The sequence below is a fragment of the Dipteris shenzhenensis genome, chromosome 26, assembly GCF_047967505.1.
Source record: "Dipteris shenzhenensis isolate YYH24624 ecotype China chromosome 26, Dip_SZ_1.0, whole genome shotgun sequence".
Lineage (NCBI taxonomy): Eukaryota > Viridiplantae > Streptophyta > Polypodiopsida > Gleicheniales > Dipteridaceae > Dipteris > Dipteris shenzhenensis.
In genome coordinates this window covers 8,726,642-8,741,738 of record NC_141621.1, presented here as the reverse complement: position 1 = coordinate 8,741,738, position 15,097 = coordinate 8,726,642, and the positions used below count along the sequence as shown (strand labels likewise).

At 43.1% G+C, this 15,097-nt stretch overlaps 1 protein-coding gene across 1 annotated transcript; it reads right to left on the bottom strand.

Moving 5' to 3' along the window:
- Positions 1-2,472: 2,472 nt before the first annotated feature.
- Positions 2,473-5,847, bottom strand: LOC147884630 (pentatricopeptide repeat-containing protein At3g16610-like). Its single transcript, XM_087397722.1, has 2 exons — positions 5,511-5,847; positions 2,473-5,400 (listed from the first exon to the last, which is right to left on the bottom strand). Exons 1-2 carry the CDS (start codon positions 5,589-5,591, stop codon positions 3,238-3,240), a joined length of 2,244 nt encoding a protein of 747 aa, XP_087253848.1. The 5' UTR covers positions 5,592-5,847; the 3' UTR covers positions 2,473-3,237.
- Positions 5,848-15,097: the final 9,250 nt, after the last annotated feature.

The window sequence follows — 15,097 nt, the reverse complement described above, 5'->3', positions numbered from 1 at the left end:
GACATCTTTTCCTGACCCTTCCATGGTGCTTGATTGTGTGTCCTTTCCGAATCTTAACACAACCATACACTCGCGGTAGTCAAGCTGGATACAAACCAAAGCTTTGATACCAATGTAACATGCAACCGTAATCTGATCGTGTAATTCACATTAAGACCTTCTTAAAACCTTTAGCAAGGAATGAGCTTTGTTTACCATAGAGAGAGAGAGAGTAGAGTCGACAACCGATTGGGTCCTTGTACCCACTGAGGGCCCCCTCCCCCAACCAAGGGAGAATTGGCTTTATACTTGGAGAACTGAGAAATACAAAGAACACTCTTCGAGAGAGCATGGAAACACACTTATGAAGAGCTCACTGTGCACACGTATAGCAAACCCAAATACCTGAGAGGCAACACTGAGCAATACCGAGACCTTGATGCTGTCCACACTGACGATGTAGGATGCTTTTGCAAGGCAAGGAAGAGGCTTGTGCTGTCCACCGGAATGCAGGGGTTACTGCGTGAGTGAGAGAGTGAAAGCTAGGAGTGATAGATCCTATGAGAGCTGAGAGATGACTGAAATAAAGAGAGATGAGAATGAGCTGTGTAAAACTATAAAGGATAAGTGAAAAAAGCTGCTGAAACAAACCCCAAACCTTACTTCGTTTGCTGTCCCGACTCCCCGTCTGATGTGCTGCGTGAACACCTTCCCAGAGGGCTGAACTGATGCCAAAGGCTGAGGCTGGTTAGACGTCCACTGGGAGTGAGTGTCAGGCTGTTCAGCGGGGGCTGAGGAGGAGCTGTAGGAGGCTGGGGAGAAACTGTAAAAGATAACTGAAAAAGGCTGCTGAAACAGACCCCAAACCTTACTCCGTTTGCTGTCCCGACTCCCCGTCTCATGCGCTGCGTGAACACCTTCCCAGAGGGCTGAACTGATGGCAAAGGCTGAGGCTGGTTAGAGGTCCACTGGGGGTGAGTGTCAGGCTGTTCAGAGGGGGCTGAGGAGGAGCTGCAGGAGGCTGAAGTGCTGGGAGAACTGAATCAGGAAAGAGGGCTTGGAGGCCCCTATTTATAGGGCTTTTGGGGCTGGATGACTGGCCCCATAAATGCCAGCCCTAGGCCCCATAAATGGCAGCCTAAGGAGGGGTGCACGGTAGCCTATAAAGGCAGCCCTTCCCCTGCCATTCTCTTCACTTGTTCTAGCCTTGAGGGGGGCCAAAAGGGCTCCTATCTTAGGCAGGACCTAAACCCATCCCTAAACCTAAGACGGAAACACGACCCTACGGTTCTCCAGTGGGCACTAGTGAACAAGGACTGATCTTCGGACTTGACCTAAGGTTGAGAGACTGACTTGCGTAGCTTGTGCCTGATTGTCCCTGGACAAGAGCTCACAAAGGGGTCACAACATACGACACAATCTCCTAGTAGGGAACTATTACGCACTTGTCGATGTAGCCAGTGTGTCACTTTGCACCCAAGTGTAGGGGTGCATGTGACAAGAGAGGTACTCGCCTAACAGCTTCCGAGGATGAGCAATGAAAATCCGTTGCTGATCATCCTCCTCTTCATGGGACTTCTTTGCCTTAGCTTTACTCCTTGACCATTTGGCTTGGCAGAGACTCCTAGAGTTGCTGAAGCACCCCCATCTTGTAACACCTTGTCCTAGCTTGGGGCTCTAAGGTCACTAGGAGAGGTGGTCTCTCTTGTGTGGTCATTCCCTGTGTGGTCCAGGTGAGCTATGACCGATTCTATCCCTGACAGAAGCACAAAGCCAATGCCTAAGCTTAGTGCTTTACATATGGCAACTATGGTCTAAGCCTCTTTTTCTGCTTCTACTGCAATTCTTCGAACCTGTGCTGTAGCCTCCTCCGTACTTGTTGGACTTTAGAGAAATCCTTCTCTGTGTTTGGCTTTGTAACTGGTCTCCTTACTCTGTGGTCCCAACTGATTGAGCCAAAACTTGAGTCGTCGAAGTGGCCTTAAGTACTCTCATTGTCTTGTTCCTCCGTTCTTATTAGCAACATAGTCAATAGTGCCATGTCATTAGCCCAGCCAGTAATCCCACATCATCATGTCACATCATCATAACATGTCATCATGAGCCACCTCAGCACATTGTGCCACATTTGTAAGCAACATGTCAACCCACATCGCCACATCATGCACATGCCATCTCATCATTTTTTACACTCCTTGGACAAAGTCTGGCTCATATTTCAAATGACCATGCATAAATCATCAACAGATCATGCTCTATGCATTGAGCATCTTAGATTTGGGTTTTGACTTTTCTATAGGTCAAAATAATTCAATCCTCATCATTAAAACCACCTCTTGATCCATTGTAGCTACCTAGCACATAAAATGAACGAAGACAAAATCTTTTGCTACATTTTATGCTTTGACGTGTAGTCTCGCTATAAACTAGCACAGCCATAGCGGAGAATGATTATGTAAATAGTTCTTAAGAGGGGTCATAGAATAGGTCTCTACAAGGTTACATAATTGATCTCAAGCTTGGATCCCTTCACATGTAGCCCTCCCTTTCTGACATTGTAGCCCAGTCCTCTAGCTTTCTCTTCCCTTCCTCTTTATCCTCACTTTGGAGGGCTTCAACATGCATGCTCACAAGCTAAACTCTCTAATGAACCAGGTCAAGGTCAATGAATTGAAGGGATGAGATCAATGAGGGTAAAAGTTCCCCCTCATAACCTTTCCAAGATGGGTGTGTGGAGATGCTTCAACAACACATCTTCGAGCTCGGGGCACGAGAAGATTGCTAACCCTTTGGAGAAATAGAGCCAACACATGGCTCAAAGAATGATACAAGGGAATCCTCCCCTTAGCATTGTATTCTTACCATGGAGGGATAGTCCTTCACGAAGCTCCCATTATGAATTTGGGAAAGGCTTCCAATGTTAACACATCTAGGAAATGACTATTTTTTAATAGCCCTCCAGCCAAAAAGAACTCGTTTTGAACCATGAGGTCCATCCCTTCATCCTTCAACCATTCATAAGGAAGAGGAAGTGACCAATTTAGAGAAATCTTTAGATTGAATCAATCAGAGACATGGGAGTCTCAATTCTCCTTTCATTTGATAGCTCTAGATGAGCCCTCCCTTACCATTTCTTGACATGGGAGTCTTAGCTCTCCTTTCATTTGATAACCGTATGCATGATTCTGCCAAGTCGGTCTACCACAGCTGTATGCATGATTCTGCCAAGTCGGTCTGCCAGCTCTGTCCTAGCCTTTTCTATGCGTCATCATCCTTTCTCATTAGATGGATCTTAAGACAGTCCTCCTGCATGTGAGCATCTGCATATATGTTTGCCATCAAGACATAGGCTGCATAAAGTTTTACATCTAATCTCACTGCTTTCTGAAAGGCATACCTTCCAACCTCTACTCTCTTCCACTTTTGACAAGCACCTAACACGGTCAACCATACTACAACATCAGCTTGGATTGGCATCTTCTCCACCATTGTTACTGCCTCCTCAACGTGGCCTGCACGGCCAAGAAGATCAATTATGCAAGTATAATGTTTAACATTAGGGATAATGCCATACTGTTTGCTCATAGCCTCGATATACTTCTGGCCCTGGTCCACTAGACCCACATGACTACAAACAGTAAGAACACTAAGAAAAGTGTTCTCATCTGGCTGAATTCCTTCCTGCCTCATCCTCTCAAACAAACAGAACACACCTTCACTATCTCCTTGGCGGGCATATCCCGCAATCAATGAATTCCATATTACAACATCCCTTCTGGGCAATGTATCAAACAACCGCTGGGCATCAATCATGCTCCCACATTTCGCATACATCTCAATAAGACTGTTTGCTACAATTTCCATAGTCACAAGTCCAACCTTGCTAATTTGAGAATGAACTTTTTTCCCAGTTTCCAAGGTGACTGTGTTTCCACATGCTTTCAAGATGGCAGCAAAGGCCAAGCTATCTGGTGATACACCTTGCTCTTGCATTTGTTCATAAATCCTTAAAGCCTCCACACCTTCTTGCTCGGCATACCCCAATATCAATGAAGTCCAGGAAAATGCATCATGATGAGGCAAATAATCAAAAACACACTGGGCATCCTTCATGCTCCCACATTTTGCATACATGTCCACCAAGGAGTTTCCCACAAATACATTTGTTTCAAAGCAGCTCTTTACAACTTGGGTGTGGATGGCTCTGCCTGTCTCCAGGCATCCTATTTTCCCAAAGTTGTGATCAGCTTGGTTCTCCTCATGCATTGCTGCCAGGCTACTGCAAGCCTTCAATGCACCAACAAAGGTTTGAGGACTTGGTTGCACACTTTCCTGTTGCATCCGTCCATACAAATCCAAAGCCAGTGCACCCTCTTCACAATTGCTATAACCCAGAATCATTGCATTCCACGAAACCACATCACGATTCAACAATATGTCAAAAACACCAGATGCATCTCCCAGTCTCCCAAATTTTATGTACATATCCACCAAGGTGTTTCCGACAAATATATCTGACTCCAAGCCAATCTTTACTACTTGGGAGTGAATGGCTCTACCTTTCTCTAGATATCCAAATTTTGCAAATTTCCCATCAATTTGCTTCCCCTCTTCCAATGCTGCCATGCTGCTGCAAGCCTTCAAGGTGCTAACAAAGGTAAAATGATCTGGCGTGACACCTTCATGCTGCATCTGTGCATACAGATCTAATGCCAGCTTACCCTCTTCGTGCTTGCTGTAACCCAGGATCATGGCATTCCAGGAAACCACGTTACGATGAGGCAAGTCATCAAAAACACATTTTGTATCCTCCATGCTTCCACATTTAGCATAGATATCCACCAGGGTAGTTCCCACGTATATATCTGCCTCAAGGCCACTCTTTACTGCTTGGGAATGGATGGTTCTAGCGAATTTACCATGAACATGCTTTCCCTCTTCTAGTGCTGCCAGGCTACCACATGCCTTTAATGCCCCAAGAAATGTTCTAGCTTGTGGTTGGATACCTTCCTCGTGCATCCTTGCATACAAGTCCAAAGCAAGCCCACCCTCTTCTTGTTTGGCATAGCCCAGGATCATAATGTTCCATGATGCTACATTACGCTTTGGCATGTTGTCAAATACATGGCGAGCATCCACCATGCTCCCATCCTTCACATACATGTGCATCAAATCGTTTGTCTTGAAGAGAGGAAGCTTCTGTAAACATTCCATGTCATGAGAGCGGGTTTGTTTAACCCCATTCTGCTGAGGTAAGCTCTTGAAAACAGCTTTTCCAGGTCTCTGAAATCTGTCCCTACCAAGCCTCTTGGGTGCCTTCGTTTGCACTGCCTCTTTGATCCATTCTGGGGTCTTCCGATCATGTATCCCAAGGGTCTCCTTGGTAATCTTATTCCTAAACTCCGGAGAATACAAATTGTCCTAAAAGTTCAATCATCCAAATGGTAAGACAAGAAACACTTCATGGACCCGAGGAAAGATTTGAACACCCGAGGAAAAAGACTTGAACATTCTGATTGGTTGTCACTTACTTCGCTGTGTATATCATCCCACAACTGAGAAAGCCCGCTAATGCACTCTTGCCGTACGCGTCCAGTAGAAAGTTGACCCATAATTTGTTCTTTAGTGGAGGCTTTTTGGAGTTATCTAATCCTTCTCTTTTGCATGCAGATATTTCTCGTAGATCTTAGAACGCTGAGCAGAAGGCATTGAAGGAGATGGGAAGGAAGCATGCATAACGATGTCAGGTGCCTTTGGAAAAGGTTAAGCTAGAGCTTGGAAAGCCGGCGAGAGGCGAGTGTTCTTCGTGGGGAGTGTTCTATCTTTTGAGGAATGAGTGCAAGCTTCCAGGGAATAGCTAAGAGGGAAGGTTTTGGGGGAAAGGTTTTTTAATGCTTCAGTGTGTTTCTGGGGTTTATATGTTTTGGTTATCCCATGGCATCCGTCATTTATCATGACAAGTTTTTGCTTCGTGAGTGCTGGGTGGTGCTTTTGAACCTCTTGTTACGGTTGGGAAATCCTCGAGTACCATGCATTTTCAACTTTTGCTTGTGCCATCATCAACAAGATCTCTTTTTGGGCACTAAAAGGGCTTGGATCCTTTGGGATCAGACGAAAGAAGTCCTAATCATCTAGACAAATTTAAGCTTTCAAGTGGTTTGGTGCATTCCTAATAAGTACATTTCAGGAAAATCAAATAGATGTTATCATTGCAAGGAGAAGGGTCATTTTGCTCACAGTTGTCCTACTTGAGTGCATAAGGAGTAGGTGGGTACGAATAATGTGTTGCATGTTGTCAAGGAGGGGTTGGAGGAGGCCAAAGTGAGTGTGGATGTAAGGGTTGCAATGGCCTCAGGGAAACGGCTTTGCTCATAATTACTTGTAGATGATATAGTTTCCTTATCAATTGCCTCTCATGACAAGGTTGATAATTTGTTCGAGATGCTTCACTTGTTTTGTGAGGCCTTGGGGTCCTTGTGTAGCTTGAAGAAGACTTTTGCTTTATGGACCAATGTGGGTGGAAGAGAGGACATGGTAGAGGAAATGCTTGTTTAATGGATTAGGAAAGGGAAATTGTGAGATATTTGGTGCTCCGTTGAGTTTAGGCCTAATTGTGAGATAGCAGTTTGATTGGTTTTGTGATAAGCTAAGCGAGAAGCTCCATGGTTGGCATGGTCTATATTTGGGGTGGCTTGGCCATTTACTGATTATTTAGCATGTGTTGACTACTGCAACTACTTATGTGGCCTCTCTGAGGGGATTTAGAAAGTGCCATTGATTTGAAATTGAAAGGATGCTGACGAAATTTCTTTAGCAGAGGATGGTGGGAGGAGGAATTTTAATTTCATTCCAATAGATGACATGAAGGAGACAAGTTGGGGTTGCAAGATATCGAGGCAAGGAATTTTTCCTTGCTAAGGAAGTGGTATTGCCGAAGTTGTTTAAATGTAGTGCTCCCTAGGTGGAAATTAAGAAGTGGTTTATTGAAAAAGGTAAGGGTGTACGGGTGGGAGATTGGAGGCATATGAGCTAGTATGATAAATTAATGAGATTCTTTCCTTTGAGGTTCATGGGATGTGATTTGGCTTCATGCTTGGTTTTTGCCTAGAAAGTCACTAAGTCTTTTTTGCACTGGGAATGTAGAAAGGCTCCCATGGGTGACGAGAGTTTATTGGAGAGCATCAAAGTACGCTGTGCCTTGGGAAGGAAAGGCCTTGGCAATGATTGATCCACCTAAAGCTAGGAAGATGTAGAAGAAAGGGCTGATCTCATGGGGGAAGTGTTGGGATGGCAGTAAGTTTGATTGGAAGCCTTTAGAGTCACTAATGGTGCAATTTTAACTGTGGTTTTAGCTATGGTCTTGAGCTATGTGTTGGACTTGTGGCCTTCTAGTTTTGTGGTTACCCTTCTAATTGGGTATATGAAACATTGGACACTAGGAGGAAGTTGTGCTCTATTAATGGGGAGATTGCCACTGGTAGCAAGACTGAATATGATAATTGGAGATTAAGGTGAGGTGTCTATTGGTGGAGGAATAGATTGGAGGCTATTTGGAAGCTCGGTGGTGGTGTCAGTAGAGTTAAGTTTCTACTCTAGAAGGTTCTTCATCATTGGTTGTCGATCAAAGGAAACCCTCCAAATAGGGCAAGGTTTCTTCGCTATGCCATGTTTGTAGTGTTCTATTGAAAGTGTAAGACATACTTTTTGAGAATTGTGGTTGTGAGGGGTATTTGGAAAGTACCTAGAGGTTTATATTCGAAGGATGGGGATGATGTTGAGGTTTTTGTGTAAGTTTAGTTGTAGATCAATGTTTGCCGTGGATCCTCAAGGTTTCATGTTGAATATTGCTGTGTCTTTACCATATCTGAGAGGTGCTAGTTTGTTGGCAATCTGGAGCATGAGGAAAAGGTTGGATTTTAAGGAGGAGATCCAGTTTGGAGATTGTGGTTCCTTGTTAGTTGCTTCATCAAAAAGAAACTTGTTAGGTTTTAGTTGTGATTATCTAGAGGAAGGAACCAGTTGAGAGTAGGGCTCTATTGAATATTTGTCACCTTTCATAGGGATAGGTCATTTGGGTTACTTTGTAGAGTAGGACTTAGGTAGTATGCCTCTATGTTGTGTTGGCTATCCTTGTTGTTTTGTAGGGGATGTTTCTTTTCTTGTATATCTAGTATTCATTTGGGTCTAAACAACCCCTAATGCCAGAATAACTTTTTTCCCTCTAGAGTTATATCTACGGAGTAATTTATGAAGGGCCTTTAGACTAGGTAAATGGGAAGTATGGATTAGCAAACTAATGGAGGAATTATGTGAGAGTCACTATCATTGGGGGGTTTGTATAAGTATACGGAATAATTTGTTTAGATTAGACTCTTAAGCATGGATGATTAGACTCTTAAGCATGGATGATTTTTTTAGAATAAACCAAAATTGGTGAATGTACCAAACTTTTATTTTTGTAGGAGCATAGAAACTTTAAGAGCATTACACACACAGATACACATGCACGCACGCGCGCGTGTGCACACACACACACATGTATGTATGTATGTGTATATATACATATGCATATCCCTAAACATCCAATTCGGGTCTACTATTTCTAAGACATGGAGATAATGCTCAAACACCCACATCTAATCTATTGTTTCTAAGAGACGAAGGTATCCTTAACAGAAGGCTTTTGCTAGACATGTATATGGTAAGGTCTTTGTTTGTATGCAATATAATCAAATTAATCCTGCATATTTTGTTGAGTGCATGTGTGTGTTATAATGTTTCAACTTGAATGAGGATTCACATAGAAGGATATGAGCACATAAAGATGATTTCCAAACACCTGGTTCTATTGTTTCTAAGAGATGGAGATAATTACCCACATCTAATGTATTATTTGAGGGAGATGAAGATATCCTTGTTGGAAGGCCTTTGCTAGACATTCAAATATTCTAAGGTCCTTTCTTTGTGTGCAACATTATCAATAACTCTACATTATTTTGTTTCAAGACACGCAAAGTAAGAAAAAAAGGGGAGAAAAAATCTATACATTATTTGGCTTCAAGACACATTCATTGATAATTCAATTCTAGGCATTGCGCTGCATCAACATAGTCAAAGATATCATTTACAATTTGAGCTCAAATATAGGGATAACCTAGTGTGCCTTTAAAAAGCACTTGTGTGGTATCAATCGATTCATTATCTCATTTGCAATGCACTCATGGGGGATGATTTTATAGAATTGGGGGATGGGGTTAAGGACTCATTCACCGTCCCCCCTATTGGCTCTCACCTAATCATCCACCCTTTGTCCATTAGTTTTCTCATCTATACCTCCAATCTTCTTATCCATAAGGATCCTAATCTCAACAAATTATTCCATACATGTATTGTAACCCAAGGATAAAGGTAATTGAAAATGCCTTTAATTTTAAACAGACTCCTTAGGTGAAAAGCTGGACTATCCATAGTAGATAGGGTGATGACAGAAATGAGCATCTATTTATGGTGCAACACATGACCAATTCTGTGACAAGTGCAGAAGAATGAAATGATGTGTGGTATGTTGACTCAGGTGCGTCAAACCACATGACAGGTCATGCAGAATGAATGCAGGATGCAAGGAAAATGGAAAAACCAGGATTCGTGGAGACTGGTGATGATACTGTACATCCTATTGTGCAGTTTGGTAAAATTCCTTTGTCTATGCAGGATGGGAAAAAGAAATACCTGTCTGATGTATTTCATGTCTTGAATATTACCAAGAACTTGGTTTCTGTTGGTCAAATGGTTGAGCAAGGCTTGCAAGTCAGATTTAATCCTCATGGATGCTTTGTTGAGGATATGAAAAATAACGGTCGCTTGATAGCAAAAGGAAAGAAGAAGGGCAGGATGTTTACATTGGATGCGGACATGCCTAAATTGAGTGCAGCAATGTTTGCACATGGGACTGGTGTTGTTGCAGATATTAATATCTGGCATAAATGCATTGGTCATGTTAATGTACACTGACTTAAATCAATGCACGCCCAAAATATTGTTGCAGGATTGCCTAAATTCAAGGTTGTAGAAATGCATAAGGTATGTGAAGCCTATCAATTTGAAAAATAGGCAAGGAAACATTTCCTAGGCATGTTCAAGAGAGCAAGAAGCCATTGGAATTAATCCACTCTGATGTGTGGACTACTAAAGCTGCATTTATTGGAGGCTGTCATTATTGAGAGTGCTCTCAACGGAAGCAAGAATGGAAGAAGGAGAGAGAGAGACAGAGAGCCACACAAGTTTTGGTGGGTGCAGAACCACCCTAATCTTCTTTTTCATTCATTTATATATGTGTTTGAGTATTGTACATAACCGGGGTTAAGGCACAGTGACCTTTAACCCCCACAACCTCCCACTTAAAGGACAATGTGCCTTTAAGGGAGAACAACCAGTGAGCATACTATCCAATGCCCATCAATACACGACAATACTCAAACTGCTGACTAGGTAGACTCTTCGTCAGCATATCTGCAGGGTTATCATCTGTATGAACCTTGACAAGCTCTATGTGCTTGTCCTCAAGTACCTCCCTGATGAAATGGTACCTGACCTCAATGTGTTTGGTCTTTGCATGAAAGACCGGATTCCGTGCTAGCTGAATAGCACTCATGGAATCACTATGCAATGTCGGTACACCTGTATGAATCCCCAAATCTCCCACTAGCCGATCAAGCCATATAGCCTCCTTGCAACCCTCTGTGGCTGCAACATACTCAGCCTCTGTGGTAGACAAAGCAACGCACTTCTGTGCGCGAGACATCCACGACACTGCACCACCTGCAAAGGTGAACACATAACCAGAAGTGGATCTCCTACTATCCACATGCCCTGCATAGTCTGAATCTGTGTACCCAAGTACACGCATGTCTCCTTTACCAAAGCAGATGCACATCTCCTTGGTACCCTTCATGTACCTCATGATGCACTTAACTGCCTCCCAATGCCTCTTTCCTGGATTAGCCATATACCGGCTAACAACTCCCACTGCAAATGCAATGTCTGGTCTAGTAGCTATCATAGCATACATAAGACTCCCAACTGCTGATGCATAAGGGACCTTGGCCATCATGGCCCTCTCCTCATCTGATTTGGGACTATCTGTATGACTCATTTTCACATATGGAGGCAATGGAGTACTCACTGCCTTCCCCCCCTCCATATTGAAACGCTGCAATACTTTTGTAACATACTCTTTTTGTGAAAGCCAAAGGAGTTCCGATCACGCGTGATGCGCATACCAAGAATATGACCTGCAAGTCCCAAATCCTTCATATCAAAGGCCTCATGCAACTTGGCCTTTAAAGCATCTAGCTCATAAGTATTCTTGCTAGCCAATAGCATATCACCCACATATAGTGCCAAGATTATCGGGCTATTATCCTTAGCCCTTTTAGTGTAGAGGCAGTGATCAATTTCACTCCTTCTAAAACCCTGAGACCGAATGAAAGCATCAAACTTCTGATACCATTCTCTAGGTGCTTGCTTAAGACCATAGAGACTCTTCTTGAGCTTGCAAACTAAATGCTCTTTGCCCTTTTCTTCAAAGCCTTCCGGCTGCACCATGTAAATTTCCTCATGCAAATCCCCATGCAAGAAAGCTGTCTTGACATCCATTTGCATAAGTTCCATATCCTCTACTGCCACTAGTCCAAGCATGCATCTAAGTGTGGTCATCTTCACAACCGGAGAGAATATCTCATCAAAGTCCACACCCTTCTCTTGCTTGAACCCTTTAGCAACCAAACGGGCCTTGTACCTAGGCACATCATCACCTGTGACCTTCATTTTGTAGACCCATTTACATGGCAATGCTTTCTTTCCATGTGGCAAAGAAACCAAGTCCCAAGTCTTATTTTTCATAAGTGAACTCATCTCTGATTGCATAGCATACTCCCACTTGCGTTGATCCTCACGCATCATAGCCTCTTTGTAGCAAGAAGGCTCCCCGCAATCAGTAAGCATCACATAGTCTACCCCTGGAACAAACCTATCAGGTGGTCTAGACACTCTAGATGATCTTCTCAAGGGCATTTCAGCTTGCTGTCCCACTTGCATATCAGCCACATTTGGCTCATCATTTCCACCAATAGATGATCCATCATCTACCCTTGATTGTATACCTGTGGGAGTACTTGGTGGTACCATTTCTTGCACACTTGGTGCATGGACAGCTTGCTGTCTATCAACATGTGTAGGTGGATTCACATCCTGGAAAGTTATTTTTCTCATTTCCACATCCCTCATGGGTGCCTTATGCATCTTTTTCTCATTAAAGACCACATCATGGCTGCGTATGATCTTCTTTGCTTTTGGATCCCAGAGACGATAGCCCATCTCTCCACTTTCACCATAACCCAGAAAGATGCATTTCCTAGACTTAGGATCTAGCTTCTTTCGAAGCTCTTTTGGCACATGTGCATATGCCTCACACCCAAATATACGCAAATCAAAGTAAGAGGGCTTCTTGCCACTCCATGCCTCTTCAGGAATACCACCATCCAAACTCTTACTAGGTGATCTATTGATCACATGCACTGCAGTCTTCATTGCCTCAGCCCAAAAACCACCAGAAAGACTTGCATTGGAAAGCATGCATTGCAACCTTTCTTGAATGGTACGGTTCATCTTTTCTGCAACTGGATTTTGCTCTAGAGTATGAGGGGATGTGAGCTCCCTCTTAATCCCACGTGTATCACAGAAATGGTGAAAGTCATGAGAGAGATACTCTCCACCATTGTCAGTCCGTAAGCATTTAAGCATTCTACCTGACTGATTCTCAACCAAGGCCAACCATTTCTGAAATACCTGGAACACATCACTCTTCCGAGCTATAGCATAAGCCCACACTTTCCTAGTTGCATCATCAATGAATGTCACATAGTATTCAGCCCCGCCTAATGACCGTGTAGGCATGGGACCACATACGTCTGAATGCACCAAATCAAGCATTTCAAACTCTTTCTTTCCACTTCTTTTATGGGCTGATTTAGTCTGCTTCCCATAGAGACAGTGCTCACAAAATTCAAAATCAGAGAAACTCAAATGCGGTACATAACCCAAACGGCATAAGAGTTTCATTCCATTCTGGCTCATGTGCCCCAACCTGCAATGCCACAAAGAAGTGCTTGGCTGCTCGGTTATTGCAACAACATGATCAAATACCCCTGACACATGTAAGGGATACAAAGTCCCACACTTGGCACCCCTAGCCAAAAGCATAGAGCCCTTCTGAATTTTCCAACTTTGAAAGCCAAAAGTGGTGTGAAAACTAGCATCATCTAGCTGACCCACTGAAATAAGACTCTTGGTCAGCTTAGGCACATGTCTCACATGTTTCAAAACAAATGCAGACCCATTTGCAAAAGAAAACTTTATGTCACCTGCTCCCACTATGTCACATGCATAGTCATTTCCAAGATGCACACAACCTGTCTTTCCACTATCATAAGTGGAGAACCATTCCCTATGGGGAGTAACATGGAATGAAGCACTAGAATCCAAAATCCAATCCTGGGAATATGCATCATCTGAAGTGGTAAGCAACTCTGCAGATAAACTAGACATGAAGAGAACATCATTGTCACTATCACGTGTGACTGCATTGATCTCCTCGATCTTCACTTTTCCTTTGTCCTCCCTTGGACTCTCTTCCTTTTGATTTGCACCCCAATTTGCATTCTTTTTCTTATCCTTTTGCTCTCTTTTCAGCTTGTAGCAATCCTTTTTCATATGGCCCTTCTTGCCACAATGGTAACACTCAATGTTCCGTGCCTTGGATTTGCTATGAGACTTCCCTCTTTCTTGGGACTTCCCCCTGAACTGTGATCTGCCCCTTTGCACATTTAAGGCTGCATCCTGCTTGTTGCCATCCATAGACTTCCGTCTAATCTCCTCGGCCAACAAGCTACCCACAACATCATCAAATTTCAGTACTCCACCAGGTGCAGAGTTACTGACAGCTGTACGGAAGGTATCCCATGAGGATGGCAATGAACATAAGAGAAATATTGCCTTAGTCTCCACATCAAAATTCATTTTCTGAGCCTGAAGCTGGCTGAAAATAATATTGAATTCATTCAAGTGAGAAGCAATGGAGACCCCTTCCTTCATTTGCAGCTCAAACAACCTCTTCATGAGGTAAACTTTATTAGAGGCAGTTTCCTTCTCATAAGTGGCACACAGTTTCTTCCACAAATCTTCCGTAGTCTGCTCATTATACTACTGTGAAATAAACTGACTCTGCAAGATGAAGTCTAAGAGTAGACTTTGCTAATGCATCCAACTCATTCCAATCATCCTCAGACATATTTGCAGGCTTAGCTTCAATCCCTGCCAAGAGTTTAATCTGCTTCTTTTGAATAAGCACATCCCTTATTTGTTCTTTCCACAAAGAAAAGTTTGTCCCATCAAACTTTTTAATGCTGAAAAACTCCTTTTCAAACATGGAAGAGGATGCCATGATGCAAATAAAGCAAAATCCCAAATGCTAGTGCCTGTAAGAGAGAATCACACCAAATACCAGGTGCACCCAAATGTGTATGTCACAATAGAGTGAAATATCACCAAAACTCAAAGCTCAAAGCATCAAAAGATGCATCTGACTCATGTGCATATACTATGCATCCATATGAGCAAATCTGGCCCAAAAGAAAATGCTAATAAGTGCCAAATGACTCAAGCATAAACACCGTCCACTGGCATGTGCATCAATAATATCTCATCCAAGAGAGCATAGCACTATCAGTGCATCACCTGCAATGTTTCAAAGCTGTCCCTCAGCTTAAAATAGCATCCATGTGCAAAGCGTTCATAAAAATAGCATCCCACAAGGCAATTTGGGCCTATCAGCGCATCCAATAAGGACCGCAATGCATCCAAATGGCCTATAAATCATCCACTACAACCCAATGCACACCACGAATGAGCGCACACTGCTCAAACTGCAACCAGAGTGATCTGCATAAGGTATGCTCAAGAAATCATAGTCCCACGGTAATGAGCACTATTGAAAATAGAACCTGAGATGCTTCAAAACATGGGTGCCATTGCATAATCGGAATCAGCGAGAAAATGTGCA

Coding starts and splice junctions, on each gene's coding strand:
- LOC147884630 (XM_087397722.1), bottom strand. CDS start 5,591: ATGGGTCAACTTTCTACTGGACGCGTACGGCAAGAGTGCATTAGCGGG. Junction 5,401..5,510: donor GGGATGATATACACAGCGAA/GTAAGTGACAAC, acceptor TTGAACTTTTAG/GACAATTTGTATTCTCCGGA.